The sequence below is a fragment of the Siniperca chuatsi genome, linkage group LG11 (assembly GCF_020085105.1).
Source record: "Siniperca chuatsi isolate FFG_IHB_CAS linkage group LG11, ASM2008510v1, whole genome shotgun sequence".
In the NCBI taxonomy this organism is placed as follows: domain Eukaryota; kingdom Metazoa; phylum Chordata; class Actinopteri; order Centrarchiformes; family Sinipercidae; genus Siniperca; species Siniperca chuatsi.
The window spans coordinates 18,243,010-18,266,643 of record NC_058052.1 but is presented as its reverse complement, the minus strand read 5'-3'; the positions used below and the strand labels follow the sequence as shown (position 1 = coordinate 18,266,643).

General features: G+C 38.6%; 1 protein-coding gene across 3 annotated transcripts; it reads left to right on the top strand.

The window, feature by feature from the left end:
* Window positions 1-727: 727 nt before the first annotated feature.
* Window positions 728-23,527, top strand: LOC122884687 (receptor-type tyrosine-protein phosphatase epsilon-like). 3 transcript variants are annotated; one of them, XM_044214920.1, is made up of 21 exons: window positions 728-1,018; window positions 7,768-7,917; window positions 12,900-13,210; window positions 13,990-14,086; window positions 14,568-14,641; window positions 15,080-15,216; window positions 15,389-15,479; window positions 15,617-15,693; window positions 15,776-15,812; window positions 15,926-16,023; window positions 16,629-16,748; window positions 17,844-18,007; window positions 18,886-19,021; window positions 19,217-19,366; window positions 19,850-19,943; window positions 20,279-20,355; window positions 20,494-20,628; window positions 20,859-20,984; window positions 21,149-21,300; window positions 22,319-22,454; window positions 22,566-23,527. In XM_044214920.1, the coding sequence occupies exons 3-21, from the start codon at window positions 13,144-13,146 to the stop codon at window positions 22,638-22,640; spliced, it is 2,043 nt and encodes a 680-aa protein (XP_044070855.1). In that variant the 5' UTR covers window positions 728-1,018; window positions 7,768-7,917; window positions 12,900-13,143; the 3' UTR covers window positions 22,641-23,527. The 3 variants fall into 3 exon arrangements, with proteins under 3 accessions (XP_044070855.1, XP_044070853.1, XP_044070856.1); XM_044214918.1 differs by having other exon boundaries at window positions 729-1,018; window positions 13,139-13,210; XM_044214921.1 differs by lacking the exons at window positions 728-1,018; window positions 7,768-7,917; window positions 12,900-13,210; window positions 13,990-14,086 and adding an exon at window positions 14,328-14,411.
* The last annotated feature ends 107 nt before the right edge of the window (window positions 23,528-23,634 follow it).

The window sequence follows — 23,634 nt, the reverse complement described above, 5'->3', positions numbered from 1 at the left end:
TTTAAAATTTAACAAAGCAAATACATAAAATACATATACATATATTTTCCAACAATGCCAAACTTACAACTAGGTCTAATATTGCATTTTTCATTTTTTCCTTGAATTGTCAACATGAAATTTCCATGGTCTTAATATAAAAAATACAGCCCTATTTTACTGCTTGCTCATCCCATTTACAACTTTTTGTGAGTACATGAAGGCAGCATGATAGGTTCACGATTTCCAGCAGATGGCTCTACTTACATTTATTGTATGGTCTGAAAGTAATAAAACCTTTGGCCAGTTCTTATTGTACTGTAAAGGTTGATTTTGTGATGTACTGACCTAAAGCACTCTGAACTGCATCTTGTAGGCCTGTCTTATTTTTAAAATAAATTCAAATGAAATAATCTATCTACTCTGGAGCTCCCAGCCGACTAAGGCTAATAGTGCCACCGAACATGCAAGTTTGTAACATCATATGACATGGAAAAATACCATAAAGTCTGAAAAGGTCAATGTGAACTCGTAATGGACACCTCCAGAGCTAAAGTACAGGATTGTTAGTTTACAGCCTTTCTTAATGTATTGAACAAACGTCACATGCTAAAATGTCAACTGTAAAAAAAATATATCATAGAGGAGAAAAACACAATAACAAACTGAGCCTTTTAATGCACAGGCCTGCCCTTTAACGTCCGGTGATAGAGAAAGGTGAGGGATGCTGAGTGTCTGATACACTGCTTTGCGCCCGGGGGAGGGTCTCCACTCTCCACTCTGGCTGCCATAACGCGGCTCAGCTCAGGCAGGCAGGGGGGAAGCGCATCCTCAGAGAGATCTGCTGGGATCATGATCATCAGGGGAACATAAACGCATTCTTCGGCTGCAGTCAGATGACACAACTTCGTGTGTTTTGTGTTATTCTCCAAAGGACATAACAGAAGAGGCAGCTAGGCGTCGGGTCCGTGCAGGAAAGAGACAAGCCGACATCATCAACCGCTGAGCCGCGTGAGGCAGGTCACCGCAGAGTACCACGGTAAGATGCCAAAAAACACATCACCAAAAGCTAGCCGGGCTGCTTCTCCATCTGCGTATGTATGCGTAAATACCGACTGCTTTCTGTCGGTTATTTACCCAGCCTCATTTTTGAAAACTCTCGCACTCAGTGTAGCTTTGATGCATTAACGTTAGGCTCCATGCATCTCTTTTATAATTAGACCACTACGTTTCGCTGAAAGCAGAAAATGCTTTTGCAACAACACATCTCCAGGGAGAGGAAAGGAATGCAGGCCATGGGGATTGGATATTTCTATTCCGTCCACGATGGCTTCTCTGAACATAGACAACATGGGCTACAGTAAATATAGGTTAGTGGAGCAAATCCATACGCCCTGCGACTACCAGGATGCCCCATGTGATTATTTTCACTTCTACCAATAATTGTTTTTACATTAATTGTAGAGTGGTCGGAGAAAATGTTGATTTCATCTTAAAATTCCGTTCAAATTTTATGGCGAAGGGGCGCACTGGATATGCAGCATCACTGGTCTAGACAGAAAACGCAAGGGGGCGAGTACACGTAGTATCCATATAGTGGACAGGCCTGTACGCTGCATACTCAACTATCACACTGGATGCTCTAGTTTACACGATATGGGCTGTTTTCTGATATCACCTGAGAGAATGATAACGTGTCAGGTCATTTTATTTTCATGCAAGGGCATATTCAGATCTAACTTTTTGGTTTCAAAATAAAATAACATCTTCAAAACACACATTTTCACTGTGAAACTAATGACAAATACTGACCCATGACTCTGAACACAAACGGAATAGACAAGAAGATGTGAAGCAATTTCATTTTCCTTGCTGTAATTGTAGTTAGTACAGACTCTGGTCTTAGGATGATAATAATGTGACAATGAAATGATACTCATAACTGTTGTAGTATGGGAAACTGATGGAAATGTCATGTGTTGATACATGAATTATAAATGTCCCTCATTCACCATAACCTCATTCACAATATTTTAGCCTTCAGTTCCCTCCCTGATTAAATGGCCTAATAAAAGCTGATGTTAATTTTAGAATTACCTCAGATTTCTCATCTGTCTTTTTCACCTTGGGAATACATGAGCTATAGTTAGACACATGCTAATACAAAGATTCATTTCCTGATGATGACTTTTCAATATCCTGAGGTGAGAATGATGCTGGTATGTTAAATGCATCCACACTGGCCTGTTTTAAACTGGTTTAGCATATCTGTGAATACTGGCCATTGTATAAGTGTGAGCATAGATGGGCAGTTTATATAAACTTTGACACATGCAGGACATTGATATCACAACAGCCAGTGTAGAAAGACATGAGTCATTGTTGAGTCAACATGATCCACTTCTCTTGCTTAAAATGACATCCATCATCTGCTTGAGGGATAATTCAGAGGTTGCCATAGATGCTCTATCAGATGATGGCCATAAAACCTAATTCAGGGCTTCTCTGGTGTCATCAGCTATGAGATTAGTGTTGAACACCTGGGCTGAAAGAAGAATGGAGAAAGAGCAATGGGGGGAGATGAGAGAGTGGAGGTGGAAGATAACCAACAGCTGTATGCATGTATAATGTAATGTATAAGTCAGTGTGAGTCTAATAATATCCTCTCAACTGCAGTATCTTAATTTCAAAACAAGCAATCACTAGATGGCACTGGAATCAGTTTTTCAGAGTTTTGTGATAAAAAACTTTCGTGACACCTCTCCATATTCTCTCTTTCTCCTATCAGTTTTTTGTGCACTTGAAGTTTTATAGATTTTTTCACAGATAAAGTTGTTTTGGAGAGTTTATGCTTCATGCAGAAATATCCGAGCGAGAGAGGATTTGTACAGCACGTGGGAAAGCAAGTCTTTAATCCAAACTGATTTATATTTTAACATTTTGTTATCTTGATTACACTCTTTTTATCATGGCTAGCACATTAAGTTGTGTGGGCTAATCAGAGGTTCATTTAGCCATATAAATGTTTCATTAGGTGCCCGGGTAATTGCCCTTTGTAATTCACTGATCTTAACTGTCTGACTTTTGTCACTGTTGCCTTCTTTGTCTGTTGTCTGTTGTCTGTCACCATTTCTACTGATTGTCATTGAAATAAGAGATATGGCTGTCTGCATATGTGCACTGACCAGTGTGAGTTATTTGGTAAAACAAATAGATGAGAGAGACCTCATAACCCCATGAAACACTGCAAATGTTCTTGATTGGAGAGCACTCTGACTGTCTTTGAAGTCTTGATTATGACAAAGTGTCTTGGATGAAAATGACTTCCTTATATATGCAACTGGATGTAGGCCAGGGATGCTCTGCTCTGATATAATTGTCATGCACCACATCCATACATTTTATTAAAGAACCGTCCACTGGACCATCACAACCCATTTAAAAACTCAAGTCTGGCTCTTGTTTATTATATTTCAACTATACACAGCATCTATTTGAAGCGTAGCTGCTTGCCATGCTAGGTCAGTGTGATTTGTGGTGTAACTTGCTGTGAGAAAAGGAAGAGCTCGTGTTGTTACTCAGTCTGATAGAGAGGGAAGAAAGTGACTTTTCATTTTAATGAGAGCTGCTGCACTTAAACACAAAGAGCTGTTTCAGGAAACACTCGTGGTGAAGGAGTCAGAGAATGCAGCCGCAGCAAACCAAAGCTGAACATGACCATATTAATTAAAACAACAAAATTGTTAAAAATGTTGCACCTAACAGTGTGTTTATATTACATATTTAAGTATGTAATGGTCATGATTGGACTGCTGTAGCTGTAGCTGTTTCCTTGTTTCACAGTTCTTACAGTTTTAACCCACTCATACTGGACTCTAGTGAAAGGAACAAACCAGTTACCCTTGGTTGAGCAGCAGTAAAACAAGTGGTGAAGCCGTAACTGTGATGATTATGATGATCTCTTGTCCATGGTTTCACCTATACTGTGCCCCAGATGTGTCATTTTCAGAGTCCTCAAACTTGAGGCTGGAGATTACTCTGCTCATCCTCTGATATGGAGGCATAAAAATAATATTTCCCAGCTGTTTCCCTCAGCAATAGCCACTTATGTCAAAGCATGGGTGTTTGAGGCTCAGGCTCTGACATGCTCAGTAGACCAGTCAGTTAGGCTCTTCCACTTTGATACTTCATAGACTATATGACATCTCAAAGTGCCAGATCTTTACATGAACACTAAGAAAGTTATTTTTATATATTTTGTAAAAGACTCATTTGTTTCACCTTGTCAGCATGGTATGTCTTTATCTCAAGCAGCATTTAGTCTTGTTTTCTCAGCAAGGCAACCTCGCAGATTGAATCGAATTAGCAAACATAAAGATACTCAACATGATCTGAACTTGTGTACAAGTGTGAAATCAGATTTTCCAACCAGACTGATAAAATACAGTCTTAGCTTGCTCTCCACATTGAGCATCGTGTATGAAGGTTATGGCACGCATCTGTGCTCTCTGAAGACCTACAGTAGTTTACACCATTATAGATGAAACTGGGGATTCATCATCTCAGGAAACCACATGCAGCTCTGGGGTAGAAGCCATCAATATTAGATTTATGTGTCAGGAAGGCAGCATGTGAATAGCATGAATAACTAGCTTTAAATTCATTGATTGTTGCGTGTGAATAGCACCAACCAGATCTGGGCATGGATTTCAAATATTATGACCATGCTAATCACAATTAACACAATAAAAAAAGACTGAGTATTGAAGAAAGACAACAATAGTTACATTTAATTCTTTACTCAGAGGAAATAACCTTACTTCACAGCCATGCTTAGCTACAGTACTCAGTGTTTTCTGTTTGGGTATGAATTAATGATTGAACCACAGAGTGCTGGGTGATGACTGCACTCCCATAAAACTTTAATGGCCTGCATGTTTCCCCTCTTAGTCAATGGGCAGAGTGGCACAGAAAGGAAGTGCTTGTGCCTGCAGTAATCGTATGCCGTGAGCATGTCTCCCTCTTCCTTGGACTGAATGTGCAGGGCTGAAAGGAGAACAATACTCTGTGTGAAAAGATGAAGATGGTTTTATAAAAGTCTCCCAAAAGACTTTTAGGCAAGTGAAATATAGTATGAATAACTTATATTAATATTCATATTTTATACATTTTTATACCTATTATCATTTAGATCAGGTCTTTTAACATTAAAAATAATACATTACCATTGCAAAAATCCTAGCCTATTTCTTCAAAGCGTATTATTACTTCAGTGTAGCATGTTACCTATTTTATCTATTATTAATATCTTTGTACCGGTGCTTGGTAACTAAACCTTTCTTAAACTCACAGTAGAACAACTAGCAGGGAGTTCCACTTTGGAGCTGAAATGTGCTCAGATCCAGGGAACAGTGCCATTTCTGCCTGGTTACCCTGTGATTCATCTTTGATTTACAGATTCAGTAACGAGATGAAGGTTTGCAGGCCAGGTCAAAGGTCACATGAGCTGTATAGTGACAGTTTTTAATTAGTAGGCCTATATGTTTTTAGCTTGACCTTCTAGTATCCACTGTACATTCATCAGTTCCACATGTAGAATAAATGCACCGGAGAGTTACTCCGCTGTGTGAATCTGAGAAATTGGAGCTTCACGTTGCCATGTTTGAGACATGTTACCATAAAGGAACACTTCATCAATTTTACATGTCAATGTCAACTTACTAGTACGGGGAGTGCTACACAGCCTGTGAAAACAGTCGTATAATGTTGTTTGTCGTTCAGGAGGAGCTTTGTCAAGTCTGAGAAAATTACTGAAATTACATCACTTGAGAAATCTTTGTTTGGGCGTGGAGTTTGAAAAAAAATGGGTGTCAACCAGGGAGGGACTTTCTATAAAAGACGTTACTGAGTTATGGTAGGTGTAGGACGCCATGTTTTTGGACCTTGACGCATAATAAGGACTGAAGTCAGGATAACTCGATCTGTGCTGCACCGAGTTGGACCTTCTGTTGGTGCGATGTGGATGAAAATCTGATATAACTGTTTTTAGTTTTGCTTATCACCACTGAATGACTCCAGGATTGAACTGCCCATTAGAAGGCAATACCTGTAAAATCGAGACTTTAGATTTTCTTGACAACACATTCTTAACTTAAGGACCAAAATCACCCCACACAACTAGATAGTATGGGTAAATCATACATTTCTTGAATCTTTGCAGTCTAGTAATTATTCCGATTTTTGAATTTTGTGCCTGTGATGTTCTTAGTTGTCACAGTGCTAAAACACCATAATTTAGACGTAAGTTGTGGGAAAATGTATGTCACTGAGACTTTGAAAAGCTAATGCAGATGAAAAAAATATACTAAACATAGTTTAGTAAAACATTAATAAAAATCGTAGAAAAGGTTTCAGTCGTAGTCATCTGGACACTGTTTAATAAAAATCCAATTTATTGTGATGGGTGGGCAAATTCATGAGCTGATTACAGTGACAAAGCTGCCACGCACGTCAAAATATTAACTATATTAACTATAGACATATACTTTTTCCAAAATCTTAACTAGATTTTCCCACCTTGAGTGGAACTGAAATCGTTTCTGGCTCCATGGACTATTTTGGTGTTTATGTCACCTATTCTCAAAAACTGGCTTTTGTTTCCAACTGTAACCTGTTTCTCGCCAAAGTCCCCCAACTTTATGGAAGTGCAATACTAAACCATTGGAGCACATTTTAAAAGCCTCATTTATGAAGGATCTTTTGACCAGTTATACAGTTCTCGGGTTAAAGGGGGTGCTTTAAATGGCAAACATGTTTATTTTCAAATGCCAAAGACTTTGCAACATTTGGAAAAGTTGAGCACAGCTCCTACAGTACAGGGGGAAAATAGGTGTTTTCCATACCTTGTTCATTAATTTTCCTTAGCCTGAGCGGGCTCGTTCTGGGTCTAGTGACTAATTCATCTTTTCTCTGCTCGGCTGCATCACAGCGGCCAAATGTTAATAATATGGCTTTGTGTCTCACACCTGTGGGCAGTGGGACTCTGGGAGAGTAGGAGTGAGGGGCCAAAGGGGCATGCTTTCTTTCTCAGACTCAAGCAAGGCGATAGAATCACATCACAGTAAAGTCTTTGTGTAAATAGTGAAGAATTAATTCCAACATACTTTATGCAGTGGTTTTCTTGTATAGTTACATTCACAGACAGATTTGGAGCCGTGTGTAGTGGTAACTTTAATTGGGCGACACTGTTTATTAACACTGTTCTTCTGTTTACTGTTATTACATTTGAAGGTGATTCTTACAATTATATTGTTGGAAGCAAGCAGTGAATGTGTGCAAAATCCTCATGTGTACCACAAACACTGTTCGGGAAGACTAATTTGGGGAGAATTAGTTATGCATGGTTGGAGATAAATAGCTTGTTAATGTTTTTGCTTTGCAACAGTGGGTTCTGTAAGTTGCAACAGAGGTTGCTGCAGAAAAGAGCACTAAACAGTACACAAACATTGGGCATGTACAGTACAAATGGTTGCACATCCACACACGCTCACCTAGTTGATTAAATGCAGTGCATAGTCATTCTCCCAGACATTCTAATTCCACTTCTCTTTTGTTGTTTATTCATGCATTTCAGGGTTGTTGCTTTTTTTTTTCTTTGAGTCAGCCTCAAGCAGTGAGTCACAGAAAATCTGCCTATGTTACTGCTTAATAATGTCATGTGTAGAATAGCTTTTGGGTTTTTTTTTTATATATACATTTCTAACTATTGGCTTTTGCTTAATTTTCCAGGTTTCCAGGTTATCAATGTCACAGAGAGGATGTGAGTAGGAAAAGGGCTGAGGGTAGAAAACCCCAATCCAGGAAAGGAACTGGGACCACATGGCTGCTATGGACTGACGGGTCAACTGATACCAGATCACACTGGTTTTGCTTGGAAGTGTAAGTCTTTTATTAATACCTCTGACCACAGACCAGGTCAATTCTGTGTTGAAGGAATCAATTGAAATTCAATCCATTAATGGGAAACTAACATAATAGACTAATATAATATAGACTAATATAATTTTGAATAATTTCTCCAGATTGATTCTTTTGACCTTAACTATGCAACAGAAAGTGATCGGAGACACGTTAACAGGATTGAGAAGATGCGATAAAGACACAGTAGCATTCCCAGTGTTGGAATAATGTCTTTTTGATAGGAAGTGTTGCAATATGATGTTTTGTTAAGTGTATGACAGGTGTATTTTCAAAGGCAGTCTTGTTGCAAAGTGTCCCTCATATGTGAAATATAGCAAAGATACAGCAAAGAAGATATAACAGTAACTTTCCAGCTTCATCCTTTTTACTGCCTCTGTGTTACCATTATGGCTGTTATCTCTGAACCCAGAATCTGGACATTTATCTCCTCCAGCTCCACTCCTCTTCCCTCTCATCCCATCTCATCTCCTCTCTCATCTTTTCTCTCCTCTCTGCTGCCACAATTTACTGACATGTGTTTGTGCTCTCGTTCCATCCTTTTCCTTGGCACTTGACAATGGAAGTGGTGGCTGTTTCTGTTATTCTGTTTTATTTATTTTTTTTGCTCTGCCTTTGTTCCTCTTCTCCCTGGAAACATTTTTTATTTTTTTTATCTTTTTGTGTACAAGTACATGCCATCTATTCTGTGCCAAGCACAAACTGTGGATCTGTCTTTGAGGCTGTATTGATCTTTGAAGAAACTGAGACATGATTGGATGCAGCTATCTATTTGATATATTTTGTCATTGTTTGAGATACTCCTATAAACAGAACATGCTTTACATTTGTTATAAAGCAAATTGCTATCCTGCACTGTAAATGCTATCCATATTCAGTATTATATATGTCTGACTGATTTTTAGACATTTATAGTCGTGCATACTTAACTTACTTGCAATATTGCTCCTATTGTTCCAGATCCAAACTCATAGTTTAATTAGTGTTATATCTGGCAAATATCCATGAATGTCCCCTACACAATGTCACTGATGGAACATGTTGAATAATTTAGAAATCATGTCTTTTTAAAATCAATGGTGATTTCAATTGCTGTAAGCTTTTAGCATGGTCATTTCAGAGAGGCTCCTATTTGTTTACATATCCCAGTACCTGGGATATCAAACCCTCCAGCACTAATTTGCAGATTTTAAGACTACTTTTAAAAATAACCATGATAATTGCCAGCTGGTTCCTTGGCACCTTATTGCAGCACCTCTGAAAAGGTGTAAACATTTCATCATTGCCATGTTTTGTCCATATTGAGGTTTGTGGCTATAAAGCTGAAATAGATTGCCCACAAATACAGGGCAGCAATTTCTTATGTCGTATCAAACCAGTGCACTGTGACAGCACATAGGCCTATACTAAAAGAACATTAAGTGGAAACATGGCAGCAGATTAGACACCACAGAAGGAAGAGGAATGAAGACCATGTATGTACAGTTTCAATGTGCGCTGTGTTAACGCTGACCTCACATAATGACCTTCAAATAGGACAGTGTGAGTTCTCCTATAACTCCTCAAATCATTTTTAACACCATCAGTGTCTATGCTCTACAATGAAGTACTCAGTATGCTTTTTCCAAATTCAGTGCGTAATTTCTTAAGAAAAGGGACAGAAGAGCACCAAGTTAAGGTTGAATGTGTTTCTCACAGAATACAGTTAATTAACTCCAACAGATTTTTGGGTTATTGCAAAGGAAAATCGGTCTTCTGGTCACATCTGTGAGGTTAAATCTGTAAGGACAGTCATTTTCAGAATAGTACAAGGAACACCCCTCACCTGGGTTAGTCACCTTTTTATGTGTCTGGCTGGAAATGGATAATACATCACCTTCTCTTTCACAGTTTGGTTTGAATTAATGATAAAAATGAGTGAACAGCCAGCAGGTCTGGCACAAGGAAAAGCGACATATCTGTGGTTGGTGTTTCTATTTCTGATGTCTTTTTTCTTTGAGTCTCATTTTCAGGTTTTCATGTGAGAGCCAAGGTGAGGGAGATGTTGAAGTGAAGCAGAACAGATTCATTTAAGGGTGCTGTGAGTCTTGGGATTTGAGAGATGTACCGTATATATCACAGATTTTTTTTTTCACTGAGGGCTTTTTTAAGTTTCTATAGCTGTCTCACATTCAGTGCACAGTCATGTGCTTATTTTCATCTTGTCTGTTCACAAGCACAAAAGCAAAGCGGATCAATGTTTAATAATGCATATTTGTGCACAAAATATTAACATTACCCTCAAGGTTCAACCATCATGTGATGCATTCTGAATTTTAGCATTGCATCATGCATGGATGGGATGGTTTGCTTCTGCACTCCCAATTCAAGTGATGCAGTATAATTTAATTCCCATGGAACATTTATGTCAAGCAGGTGCTGGAGGTTGAAGTCATCACGTTGTTGTTAGTATTTCATTAAACAGACAGAAAGCAGGGATCTGGAATGAATGATGCAATAGTTGGCGGGGATGGCAAGGCTATTATATCAATTTTTTTTTCCTTGTTCAAAATGGGTCTCTGCAGCAAGTCCCCTTTCATATGAGGGTCAGATGATGTCATATGCTAATTAAGACAGATAAATAGTGTATAGTGGCATGAGCCATAATGAATAATGTTTCATAATGAGTCATGAAAATAATATATATCACCAAAATCATTACAGAAAGTCCTCCAAGGCTGAATTGACGATAAAAAAGATTGTGTTTATAATCAAATACTTTTGACTTGATGCCTTGTATGTAGGATGACCCTGAAGACCTTTTCATTTTTACTAAATGCTTTTATCAGCAACACGAAAACCTTTGTTCCCTTTGGTCTGAAAAAGTGAAATATGCAGTTTATCATTTTGAAAAAATACGTTACACTCATCTGGCAGATGCTTTTGTATAACCTTGTCCTTGTGTTTTCAACCTCCATAAATAAACTAATAAGTTTACCACACTGGTAATGGTTACAGTACAGTGTCCTGCCTTCCCCTGCAATAATATTCTATAAGTCTATTTTTGCTTCCTCTGCTTAGCATACTCTTAAATTGTGTTATCAATTCCCTCTGTTGGTCAGACAGCCACACTGCAATACATATTATATCAACAGTTCCCTTGTTTCTCTTCAGCGGTACATGAAAACATTCAATCTAGTTCTGAGTTATAATTTTTTCATGTAATCGAGTCACTTAAAGTGACAGCACATTTGACATATTTTTACATTTCACTTCTGTTCCTTCGTTTCCTGGCTGTATGCTGTATAGACTGTTGCTGCCAGGAGATGACAGATATGCAGTGGCCTGTGCAGTGACCCATACGCACAGCATGCCTTGCAGCATAGAGCTGTAGGATGGGTCTGTGTGAGTGAATGTGACTTGCCCAGTGGGGTAGAGTGGGGAACAGGTGCCGACACTGTCAGCTTGTTAACACTGGGGAGAGAATTGGCTCCTCCAACAGAGTGCAGCACATATGCAACACATAGCCTTTAGCTCTGGGACGTATGTGCAGGCATGCATACATGTGAAGTGAGAAAAGGCAGTGTGTGTGTGTGTGTGTGTGTGTGTGTGTGTGTGTGTGTGTGTGTGTGTGTGTGTGTGTGTTTGTGTGTGTGTTGCGTATTTTGCACTCAGTTATGATTGTGGGACATTAAATGGGTGTAAGGGGAATTTGATTTGTTTGTCCAATGATTATTAGTGTGATAAATAGACATCCGACTGCAAATGTATGTGTGCATGCATGTCAGCATCCTGGGTGTTGTACTGTGTATTACTGCAGAGAGAGGTTGTATAATTTGCGAAACACAGAGGACTTAATTTGTTGTCCAATAATACTTTATAAGTTTCAACATAAATTTTGTTTAACATTGTTTGTTAGAACATTGTTAGAGCGTTATTATGTTGCTCCGTTTTCTACAAAAGCTTTGGAAGATATAGTTATATGAAACCCCCTAGTGTTATGTGCAAGAAATTCTCTCAAAGATCACAAATTAGGCCCCTAGATGACCCATTTCTAGAAGAACTAAATTGACACAATAAATTATTCCATCCAGTCTTGTGGCCTCTATAACGAGAAGGGGACTTGGAACAGAGGATAAATTAGGACACTCATTTCTTGCTTCTCTCATTTATTCCATCAAAGCCATTTAGGCAGATTTGCCCCTTTTGCCCAATTTATTCTGTGATTTCTTACCCTCTTATTTGGAGGACAGGGAGAACAGAGGAAATGGATGTGAGTTTGGAGAAATTGGCTGATACATTTTGGAGATAATAAGACACAAGGATAATGTGTCAGAATCGATTTAATTTTGGTGTGGCTGTGAGGAACTTGACATAAACCCTTTTCCTTTTGGAAAGACAAAAGGAGCGGAGCTCTGCCCCAAATAAATCACTAATAGCTTCCAGCAATAAAGTTAAAGGGAAGAGTGAGAATGTGCTTTATAATAAAATGATGGTTCACTGTAGAGGGAGGGAAAGATAGAGACAGAATGATGGAGGGATAAAAAGGGAGAAGCTGCAGTAAAAGGAAAACAACACCATCTGGCTTTCTTCATAAAGCCAACAGTATAACCTATATACATATGCTAATTTTCTCATAACACTCTAAGCCTGTTTATCAATATTACTATTCCAATGAAAAAAAATCATAGTTATGGCCATTAGACTTACTGTATTTAAAAACAGGTACTACATTGAGGAACAGTGTGCATGTCATATTGTCATCATGCAGGCTGCACACTGCTGCACATCAAAGACAACACAGCAAAATGAGATGGCTTCTAACAAATACTATGTTGAGCTCAAATCCATTGTCAAATCCACAGGGTCCACAGGGGATATGGTTACTGTCACCTGTGGGTTAAAGCCTCCTCTCTGGTTTAATGTCTGAATATAAGGTTATTTGATGCTGCTGCTCTTTCAAGTCCACCTGACAGGACAAGACTGCAAGCAGATTTCCCATAAGGACTTTAACTGTTCAGCAGAGAGACAGACATCACTCTCAAGCCTCATCAAAGCTAAGCTCTCCTTTCTGCCCTCTGTATGCTTCACCAGGCTGCAGATGCATTATATATTGATTTGGTGCCTTCTAGTGGAATTTGTGAAGAATTACAGGGTTTCTGTTTTATGTGACAAGGTTTTTGTTTTGTTTTTTTATCCACAGTGACAATGGTGTTGTTTCTGATTGGGATCTCTATTGCTGTGAATAATTCATCTCATGAGAACCAAACTGCAGGTAATTGTTGCAATGACTGAAGAGCAATTATACATGCATATGGCAAGCATCAGATGTTAAAGTGAGACTAAGTAACTTCTGAAAGACACATTTTTCTGCACACAAATGAAAAGTTGAATTTATTAGCATTAAATCACACCCTTATTCAGGGATTTTGCTTCTACAGCCTTACTTGGTCTGGTATGACTATACCTTATGGTGCAGTAGCTAATGTTAGCTGATGTTAGCAAATTGTAGACAGGTGCAACTGATGGTATTGACTCAGTTTGCTGACTTTATGACTCTTCTCTACTTGTGCTACTATTACACTACATTTTACCATTATCCAGTAATTATCACATGTGGCTACAGTGGTCATCATTCAGCAAAAGTTACATAGTCTTGATTTAAAGCAATAGTTTGACATTTTGGAAAATACGCTTATAGGTATATAGGTAAAACAAATCTGACTACTAGCACCTAACACTATTTAACATGTAAATATCTTGGCAAACCCACACTTCAGTTTGGTGTTTGTAAAGATTAAACAGATAAGATACAACGTGTTAGTTAAGGAGGTGCTGGTAGGCAGATTTTTTACTTTTGGACAGAGCCAATCTAGCTGGCTCTCTTGTTTCCAGTCTTTGCGCCAAGCTAAGCTAACCGGCTGCTGGCTGTAGCTTCATATTTAATGGACAGATGGCAAGAAAATGAATATCTGTATTTCCTAAAACATCAAACTGTTCCTTTAAATATCAATTTGTTTGAATCTATTTTATCTATCTGTGTGCTCTATCCAGAAAACCCCACCCATCAGGGTGCCCATGTCCTGCCCTCAACACTGGTCATATCCCTGCTTCTTATCATCGTTGTCCTGCTGACAATCTACTGTCTGAGGTGAATAAACCTGCACACACATTCACAACTTACACTATTTGCCTGTCTTTGAGTGAATCTCTGCTTTCTCTCTTCTCTCCCTCTCCCTTTTAGCATGTGTGTGAGCATGAGCGTGAGTGTGTCGGGTCAGGGCATCAGGGTGGGGGTGGTTTGGAAACAGGCGGTGAGCAGTGGCTTATGGGTAAACAGCTGCACCTCAAGTAAGACAGCAAACAAAAACAGCTAGGTCAGGTCAGGTCACAGATACTCATTCCCTGACCAGCCAGCTGAGACCTCCTCTTCCTGACAACGACATGAGGAGGAACAGCTTTGCCTCTCTCAGATGGTTGATATTGGTTTTGTTGTTTGCCTACCTTATGTGCTTAATAGCTCTGTTCTAGAAATCAGGGTCAGCTCATTTTTGCTTCTTCAATACAGATATCTGCCCTTTATCTTCTCTGATGGTTTGCTTTCTCTACTTCTCTCTCTGTCATTACTGTAGGTTCAAAAACCATAGGAAAGCTCTAGTTACCTCGGTGGATAAAAAGATTCCAAATGGCTTCATGGAGGAACAAGGTACTGTTATGCTGCACTCAAAATAACCACCAGTGCATGAAAATATAAAGCAGCCGTTTACTTTTTATTTCTTTTTTTTAATTTTAATTGTAGATTTAGGTTCTTTATAGACTAGGAAGGTTTCATGATCTGAAGTCCAAGGTAGCTGGAAAGGTTTTGGAAGGCTCTAAGCTTTCCTAGCACGTAGGGAGCCATATAAACTTTCACTTCAAGTGAAAAATAAATAAATTAACAGAAAAGCCAAATTCTGAGTAAAGACAGTTTCATGCAGCAGCAGCACCATGTTTATGACTCAAGAAATCATTTCTGTCATGTACCCACAAACGTAGGAAATCTTAATGGCCATCAGGCTTGTTTTTGCAGGTGCTATGAGAGCTTGTAATGTTCTCTATTGGGAAACGTTAGTAGTTTGACTGCCATATATTCCTTTTAACACAGGAGAGCAGACAGTGGTCCTCCTCCCCAGATCTCCCTCGCCATCCAAGAGGTACTTCCCCATCCCTCTTGACTCGCTGGAGGAGGAGTACCGGATACGCTCTGCAGACGATGGCAAGCTCTTCAGAGAAGAGTTCAATGTAAGCATGGGTTTGTGTGGTGTGGACTATGCAGTACAGTCTGTATCTGACTATGATCTTTGTCCTACAAGCATAGAACAAGTACAGAAAATAGTAATAAAATGTTATGTTAGTAGGCTGTGTACCCGTGGATTTATTTTTATCTCATGAGGATTGGGTTCTTTCTTTATAGTCACTGCCGTGTTACTACCACCACGGGTCCTTTGAGGAGGCAAGCAGAGAGCACAACAGAGAGAAAAACAGATACCCAAACATTTTACCATGTGAGTGAGGATCTAAATTCTGCAGCAATATTAATATAACCTTTAGACGTGCAGTTTTATTGATCACTAAATCGTAAGGAAAGGTGATACGCTGAAATGAAAAATAAGAACCAACTTTATTCTTCTCTCTTCCACAGATGATCATTCAAGAGTGATGTTAAGTCATCTTGATGGACATCTGTGTTCAGACTACATAAATGCATCTTACATAGATGTGAGTCTTAATTACAGTTAAGCTTTTAGTTAGAATGATTGAGCTCCTGACAAATTATCATTAATACTGTGTTTTTTCACAGGGTTATAAAGAGAAGAACAAATTCATTGCAGCACAAGGTAAATGCACTTTTTAGCTTGGTTTAGTATTTTAAGTAATTTTGTACATTCAAGTAGGTGAGTTTATGACCATTTGCACAGTATTTAAAATATTTTTCTTGATTCTGCGTCAGGCCCAAAGCTTGAGACAGCGGGCGACTTCTGGCGGATGATTTGGGAACAGAAAACATCAACTATAGTAATGCTGACAAATCTGAAAGAAAGGAAGGAGGTTTGTCTAAGAGTATTCTTCCTCTGCACTGCAGTCTTCTAATGCTACCAAGTAGGGCATGTTATAGAATTAACTTATACAATCTATATAGCTCCAATGCACCATTAGTGAAACCCTTTTGTATTCACATGACCCAAAGTCATGGGCATAATTTATTTGACCCCTTTCCCAACTGAGAATCTATACAAAGTGTCACCCAGCAGATTACTTAGCATTGCATTAAATTTAGCCTCAAAGGGATGATCAATTGAGAGCTCCACAGCAGGTTTGATAGGGGAGGATAGAGGCATTGGGGATCAATGACGGAATAATTGTTGATAAGATCCTAAGAGGCTTCATGATAATTAGTCTGAGAATCTAGTTAATGAGTTGAAACATCACTGTGAAGATTGAATTGACTGACAGTTGCTCAAAGTCCCTGAGATTGGCTTTGAATTGGATTGTCGTTTCTATACGTACACATACGATATACACAACAGATGCTGCTCTACAATCATTTGATATGTAAGCTACAATGATAATACTGTTGTGTGTTCTTTATAGACATAAATTTACCTTCTAGTTCAAGAAGAATAACCTCTTTATTGTTGTGATTCTCTTACCAGGACAAATGTTTTCAGTATTGGCCAGAAAAAGGTTGCTGGATGTACGGGAATGTCAGGGTGGCAATGGAGGACTTCACTGTACTGGTGGACTACACCATTAGAAAATTTTGTGTTCAATATGTAAGTAAAATATGTGGCTCTACATAACATAATATTAATGATACTAATAAGGGATGCAGTTTTTAAGCTCATTATCAGCATTGAATCACTTTTTACAAGTGTGTATCATTTTCATTTGGCACAGCATAGAGCTTGACTTACCAAACAGCACATTCATTCTAGTTAAATGAAAATTATACTATGCAGTAGGAACAAGGAAACATTTATTTAAAAAATGACCTAAGATTTAGATACTTACTTTTATTTAGACATACACATGTTCTGAAAATAAGTGTACTTTTTCAATATTGTTCTTAATATACTTCTTAATTGCTATAGAAATCTATAATTATAATAGCTAGATTCTTATTAAAAATTAAGCATGAAACAAAGCTGCATAGAGATGGTGTAAAAAAGTAATGTTCCCCATGGGGAAATTGGAACATTTTAATAAATAGTAATAGGATACACAACTATAATAAATAAATGAAAACCAGTATGGAAACACATTAAAGAATATTAAATAAATGTAATAAACACAGCATAAAATTATTAATATGTAAGTGTATTTAACATACAGTAAACACTGTCCAAATGTGCTTTTCTTCAAAAGTCATCTTTAGAGGTTCATACACATACAGTATCTGTATTTCGTTTCCTGCGTCTTTGACTACCGATTTGGGTGCCATCTCAGTGCACTGCAAAGCCAGATTGCAAAATTCACTTTGTTCTCTCTCCATTTGAAGCCAGAGAAGTGCAGATACCCTCTCTGACTCTGTGAAAACTGTGACTGTGCTGTAGCGCTGCAGTACAAGCTGACAGACCTGGTGCTTTTACATTCAGCTCTCTGAACACAGAGCAACCAAGAGAATGAAATCACGTTCTCTTGAGAGGGCATTCATGAGATATGAGTGCGAGGCAGAGGCAAACCTTTACACATGTTTAATAATTATATTCTGTCACAAATAGCAAAATGACAGTAGGTTTTTTAGAGTAGGTAAGAGTTTTTAGTTGGCTGGCTTCATACAAAAGATCAAGTCAGTTGACTGATGTGTGTCTGTCTGCACAGTGATCATTCATGCACAAGTATAAACTTTGTGTGTCTCTGCTTCACAGCAGGGCAGCGATGGTCCCCGAGCTCCCCGGCTGGTCACCCAGCTCCACTTCACCAGCTGGCCAGACTTCGGGGTGCCATTCTCACCCATCGGCATGCTGAAATTCCTCAAGAGGGTCAAGGCTGTCAATCCATCATATGCTGGGCCCATTGTTGTACACTGCAGGTAAAATGTGTAGTATAAAGGAAGCCAGAAGACAGCAGCTAAGAACAGCCATATAAATAGAGTCAAACAGTTGATTCACTTCATTATTAAGGAGGAGAAAACACTTGAATGATGAATATGCTGTTTTGCAATAAATCTATGAGCAAAACTAAAATATGGTATGTGAAAAAATCAACAGTTTTAAGCACAAAGATTTGCTGGTTTTCATGGAATAAGAGGTTAATGGTTCTTTATAATTTGACAATGTTATGTTTCGTAAGGGTTAGAGGTGAACTTTATTGCAGGTAAAATGTATGAAAACTAAAGTAAAGCTCATTGTAGATGAATAAAAGCATCAATAAATATGGTGTGTGCATATGTTTGTCTGGCCAATCAGTTTAAAGCCTCACCAAAGAAATCTGCAGCCGATTGTAGCAACTGCTGCAACAGGTGCTCTGGGAGAGGGACTGTTATTCTTGAATGGGGCCCATTGAAGAGGCTTCAACACCCCGCTGTGGAATCCCAGCTCTGTGCTCCCAGAGGTGCCGCCTGCTGAAATGACCTGTGTAAATCTATTAGGAGTGTGTTTGGGCTTCAGAGGTGAAGCACTTTTACACATGCTTGGGGCTGTCCACAATTGACTTCTATGTTAAGAATACAGGGATAGTATGGCAATACTTAACAAGAATGCAAAAACATTTTTATATCATTATATCATGTCTGTTATTCTGTATTGTGTGAGAAAAAATTATGATACTCTTCTATTGCTATGGGTGTATTTGTACTATATGGATACACTGTCATATAGAGTTCTTATTTGACACATTTTGTTTCCTAGCTTCACTTGGCTCTGTTTGTTACAGAGAAGACCTTGTGCCTTCTTGTTTGTGTTTCCACAGTGCTGGGGTGGGGAGGACTGGGACATTCATTGTCATTGACAGCATGATCGACATGATGCACATGGAACAGAGGGTGGATGTCTTTGGCTTTGTGAGCAGAATACGAGAACAGCGCTGTCAGCTCATCCAGACAGATGTAAGTGTTGACCCTTTCTGACCTGTTGTACCTTGGACTGACAGCTCAACTCGCTGCTCTGGTCGTGGCATAAACAAGCGAGGACACGGAAAACAACCACGTCTGTGATGCGAAAATACTAGGAAATAGTTTGGCAAACTAAAGCAACTACTTCTATGTCTTCGTCTCCTTGACTTCCTCTGTCTTTCTCCTCAGATGCAGTACTCCTTCATCTACCAGGCTCTGTTGGAGTACTATCTGTATGGAGACACAGAGCTAGATGTGTGCTCTCTGGAGGGCCATCTGCAGAGGCTTCACAACACCAGGGCTCCCCACGACAGGCTGGGCCTGGAGGAGGAGTTCAGGGTAGGAAGAAAGAAGCTCACTCTTAAACATTTCAGTCAGTAATGAATCGTCCCCATCACCCTGCGCCCTGCATCGGTATATTTTCATGGAAAACTTGCCCAGGGTGCCACTCCTGGCAGTAGTAACATAAATAACAATGCTCTGAATCAACTAAAACTTTATAAGGCACCACCATCTGCTACACAAAATTTACTGTATCTTGGTGAAAATTTCTCATTTTTGCTGCAAAGAGTCCCTCACAGTTCCCTACACACTGAATGGAATTATTCCCTGTTGCCTCCTCTTCTTATCTTCTTCTTCTCTACTAATAAGAAATGTTTTTGTCCAGCTTCTGTGTTTTTACTTGTTGCATTAAAAACAAAAATTGTCTGTCTGAGCATCACCAGCTTTTAAAATTCACCATGTTTATTATTAGCATTGTACTGCCCTGCACTGATGAAAACAAACTTTTTGATCACATCAATCCACTCGTGTTTTCACCAGAAGCTGACCAACGTTCGCATAATGAAGGAGAACATGAGAACTGGGAACCTTCCTGCCAACATGAAGAAGAACCGTGTGCTTCAGATCATTCCGTGTAAGGACTGCTCTGATACTCCGAACAGTTTCATAATACATCACAATCCAAGTAACATCAAAGTATCACACTGCTGGTGATTTTATAGATGCCGTACACATATATCTGGCTAATCAGTTCATGTCTGTGTGATCAATGACATTTAAATAGGGCTTGTATCTTGACTTAAAGTTGGGGTACAACTTTTTATGGTGAAAACTGATATAGGCTCTGGCGTGTTTGGCCTTAACAACATAGCTAAAGTTTTACTTTTTTTTTTCCTTCAGCCTCTTCAAACTTTTAGTTTTATTAGGAATCACTTGTGGAAAGTTTCATTTTCCTTTTTTCTTTTGCAGATGATTTCAACCGAGTAATACTCTCAGTGAAAAGAGGACAGGAGTTCACCGACTACATCAATGCCTCCTTTATTGATGTAAGCACTCCCTCATGACCTCCTGTATAGATTTCCCATAGAAGTATATATAAAGCTCATTGTTTCCTTTACAAACAATGCAAAATATTATGTTTGCTGCACTCTCAAGTGTTGTTTACCGGATGATCTGCCCTCCAGGGCTACAGGCAGAAGGACTATTTTATCGCAACCCAGGGCCCCCTGTCTCACACAGTGGAGGACTTCTGGAGGATGGTGTGGGAGTGGAGGTGTCATTCAATCGTTATGCTCACCGAACTCAAAGAGAGGGAGCAGGTACAGTATGGTGCTCTTGCAAAAGTACAGGCTGATAAGTGGAGTTGCACATTTAAACAATCTTTTTTATTCCATTATTTCATTGTTTAATTTTTTTTCTGACAGTCTGTGTATATATTTAATAGTTTCATATTGTTTTTGTGATGCACACTGAAAATATAAAAACAAAATTAGGATATAAATCAGTCAAATGTAGCCTAATTGTATTTCCATCTGACCTTTCTGACCAGGAAAAGTGTTTCCAGTATTGGCCATCAGAGGGCAGTGTAACATTTGGAGATTATATTGTGGAGCTGACTGGAGATACACTGTGTGAAACCTTCACTCTCAAAGACATGGTGCTCACCTACAGACCAGTGCGTAATGTTTTATTATAACATTTAAAAGCAGTAAAATAGAAATTTTACTGATTTCTTTGTGCTGTCTTTACAGATTAAGCAGTTTAAAGTTCATGAAAGTTCATTAAATCTACCATTTTTAGATGCACGAAAATAACAGAGTAAGCTCTCCATCTCACCAGGAAAAACAGTCACAACACGTCCGACTCTTCCACTTCCACGGATGGCCTGAGATTGGAATACCAGCCGAGGGAAAAGGGATGATTGACATTATTGCCGCTGTGCAGAGGCAGCAGCAGCAGTCTGGAAACCGTCCCATAATTGTGCACTGCAGGTGAGGAACTTGAGTTTGAATTTTGGAGCATGATGTGCATCTTCAGATGAAAATTATACATATCATATAATGTTTTTGTCCACTCGTGCTTTTAATGCAACCCCTTTCATTTTCACTGTGCTTTTATTACCTGATAACCTGAATCTCTCAGAGTGATAGTTGAAGGAATTAAAATTTTTATGGATACATTTTTCTTTCCTACAAATGTCTGTTACAATAAATTCTACATTTTGCCTCAGTAGACCTGGTGTTCTATGCCTAAACCACTTATGTGATCCCTTATAAAGACTTAGCTGTGAAAGCTTTGATCAGAACCTAGCTTCAGGTGAAGTGATTCTAAAGCAGCAAGCCCCTGTGGGATTGATCCAATCCACTGATTCACAGTCAATTAAAACCTCTCAAAGTGAAATCTCCTCTGACTCCCACTATGATTAATCTGATAAGATGAGCTAACGACAGGAAATGGTGTCATCACTCTCTTCTATTCCTTCATCACCACTTGTCTAAGAAGGGCTTTTTAAAGCTTTTTCTCTGCCCCTGGGAAATGGGGCTAACCCGTTGCAATCCCCAACGTCTCTCTACACTTCTCTTCCGAATCGCACATCACTCTCGCACTCGCTTCCCGTCTCTCTCTGTCTTTCTCTCTACATCCCACCATCATTGTAAACATTGACTCAGTCAAACACTGAGCTTCCAAACTGATTAGTGTTAGCGTTTGGATTAGCCTCTCTTTAAGTGAGGATGATTATTAGCACTATTACACAAAGGTCACCTTTTGTCTTGCAAACTTTTTTCATTTAAATGGAAAAAGATCACAAGAGTTTCATTGCAGCATTATTGGTAAGAAATGTTGAAATAGAATTTCAATTTTTCTTGTTCTACTTCTGAGCTGCGTTTCTAAATCGTCTGCATTTCTTCCACAACTGCAGTTCTACAACAAATCTCACCACATTCGAAGGCCGTCCAGTGTGTGCATTATGTCATGTGGCTGTTGATAGTTTTATCCTTTATGTTTCAGTGCTGGTGCGGGTCGGACCGGTACCTTCATTGCCCTCAGTAACATTCTGGAGAGGGTGAAAGCTGAAGGCCTCCTGGACGTTTTTCAGACAGTCAAGAGTTTACGCATGCAGAGACCACACATGGTTCAGACTGTGGTAGGTGGAAAACGAGATAATATCAAACCTGCTGTGCAGAAGCTGATGTTTGTGTCATTTGGAACCATTTCTGCACATATATGCATGTAACACTTTTTCTTTTCCTTTCAGGAGCAGTACGACTTCTGCTACAGAGTGGTTCAGGATTTTGTTGACATCTTCTCAGACTACGCCAATTTTAAATAATACCTGTCAAATTAACTTATGCATTTTTCCCCCTGAATTTTATTTTCTAAAGCAAACTCTTTTTACATTTTGCACTTGATTACAGATCTAAAAAAATGTTGTAACATATTGTAATATAATTGAAAACATCTGTGCTCCAGGAGAGTCTGTCTCTTTTAGGAATGCTTGATCTTCAAGTATCCCAATGTAAAATATAGAAATTATAGTGGTTCACTTAATTGGTTGGTTGGGTACTTGAATATGTAAAAAAAAAAAAAAAAAAAAAAAAAAAAAAAAAAATGTATGTTGCATAAGTGCAACATTGTGAGGGTCAATAAAGTGTTTAAGAGGAAATATTCAAAAACTGTATTCCTACTTATATATACCAATATAAATAATGTTTATATATTATAGTATGTATTGCTCACTACCTGAAATGCATCACTAATGTGTTAAAGAGTACATGCATTCTCTCTTTTATTTCTGCTTTATTTTGTTACCGACCACAATGCCTTTGGTTTACACTAGTCTTGTATTTTATGCTGCCCACTCAACATGTTTGATTGCTATGAAGAGAATAAATTGTGTGTTTGATAAGTAGGGTAAAATGATTAATGCTTTTGCTAAAATTATGTCCTGTCTGACATGTGTGAATAATATTTATGATCTGCTTTTAGCTCAAACAAAAACATAAAACTCAAGATACATTTCATTCTGTTAGACTCTGCAAATTACCTCACTTCTGTCTATGAATAACTTAACAGCTGCTGCCTGTTGCAATTTTATTCAACTTAACCAACTTTCTTTTGTTGCCTGTGGCAATATTACTTAGTGGATTGGCGCCTGACGCTGCAAAATGCAACTAGCCCACATTGGAACAGGCAGAAAATAAAGTGTTATTACATGAATCCAAATGTATCATTCTTGCAATTGTTTTGCAGTCAAGCATCACGTTTTGCTTTAAAAAAACATTTTTATACACATTAACAAACCGACTTTACGCTTCCATGTTTGC

Coding starts and splice junctions, on each gene's coding strand:
- LOC122884687 (XM_044214920.1), top strand. CDS start 13,144: ATGGTGTTGTTTCTGATTGGGATCTCTATTGCTGTGAATAATTCATCT. Junction 21,301..22,318: donor CCCATAATTGTGCACTGCAG/GTGAGGAACTTG, acceptor TTTATGTTTCAG/TGCTGGTGCGGGTCGGACCG. Junction 22,455..22,565: donor CACACATGGTTCAGACTGTG/GTAGGTGGAAAA, acceptor TTTTCCTTTCAG/GAGCAGTACGACTTCTGCTA.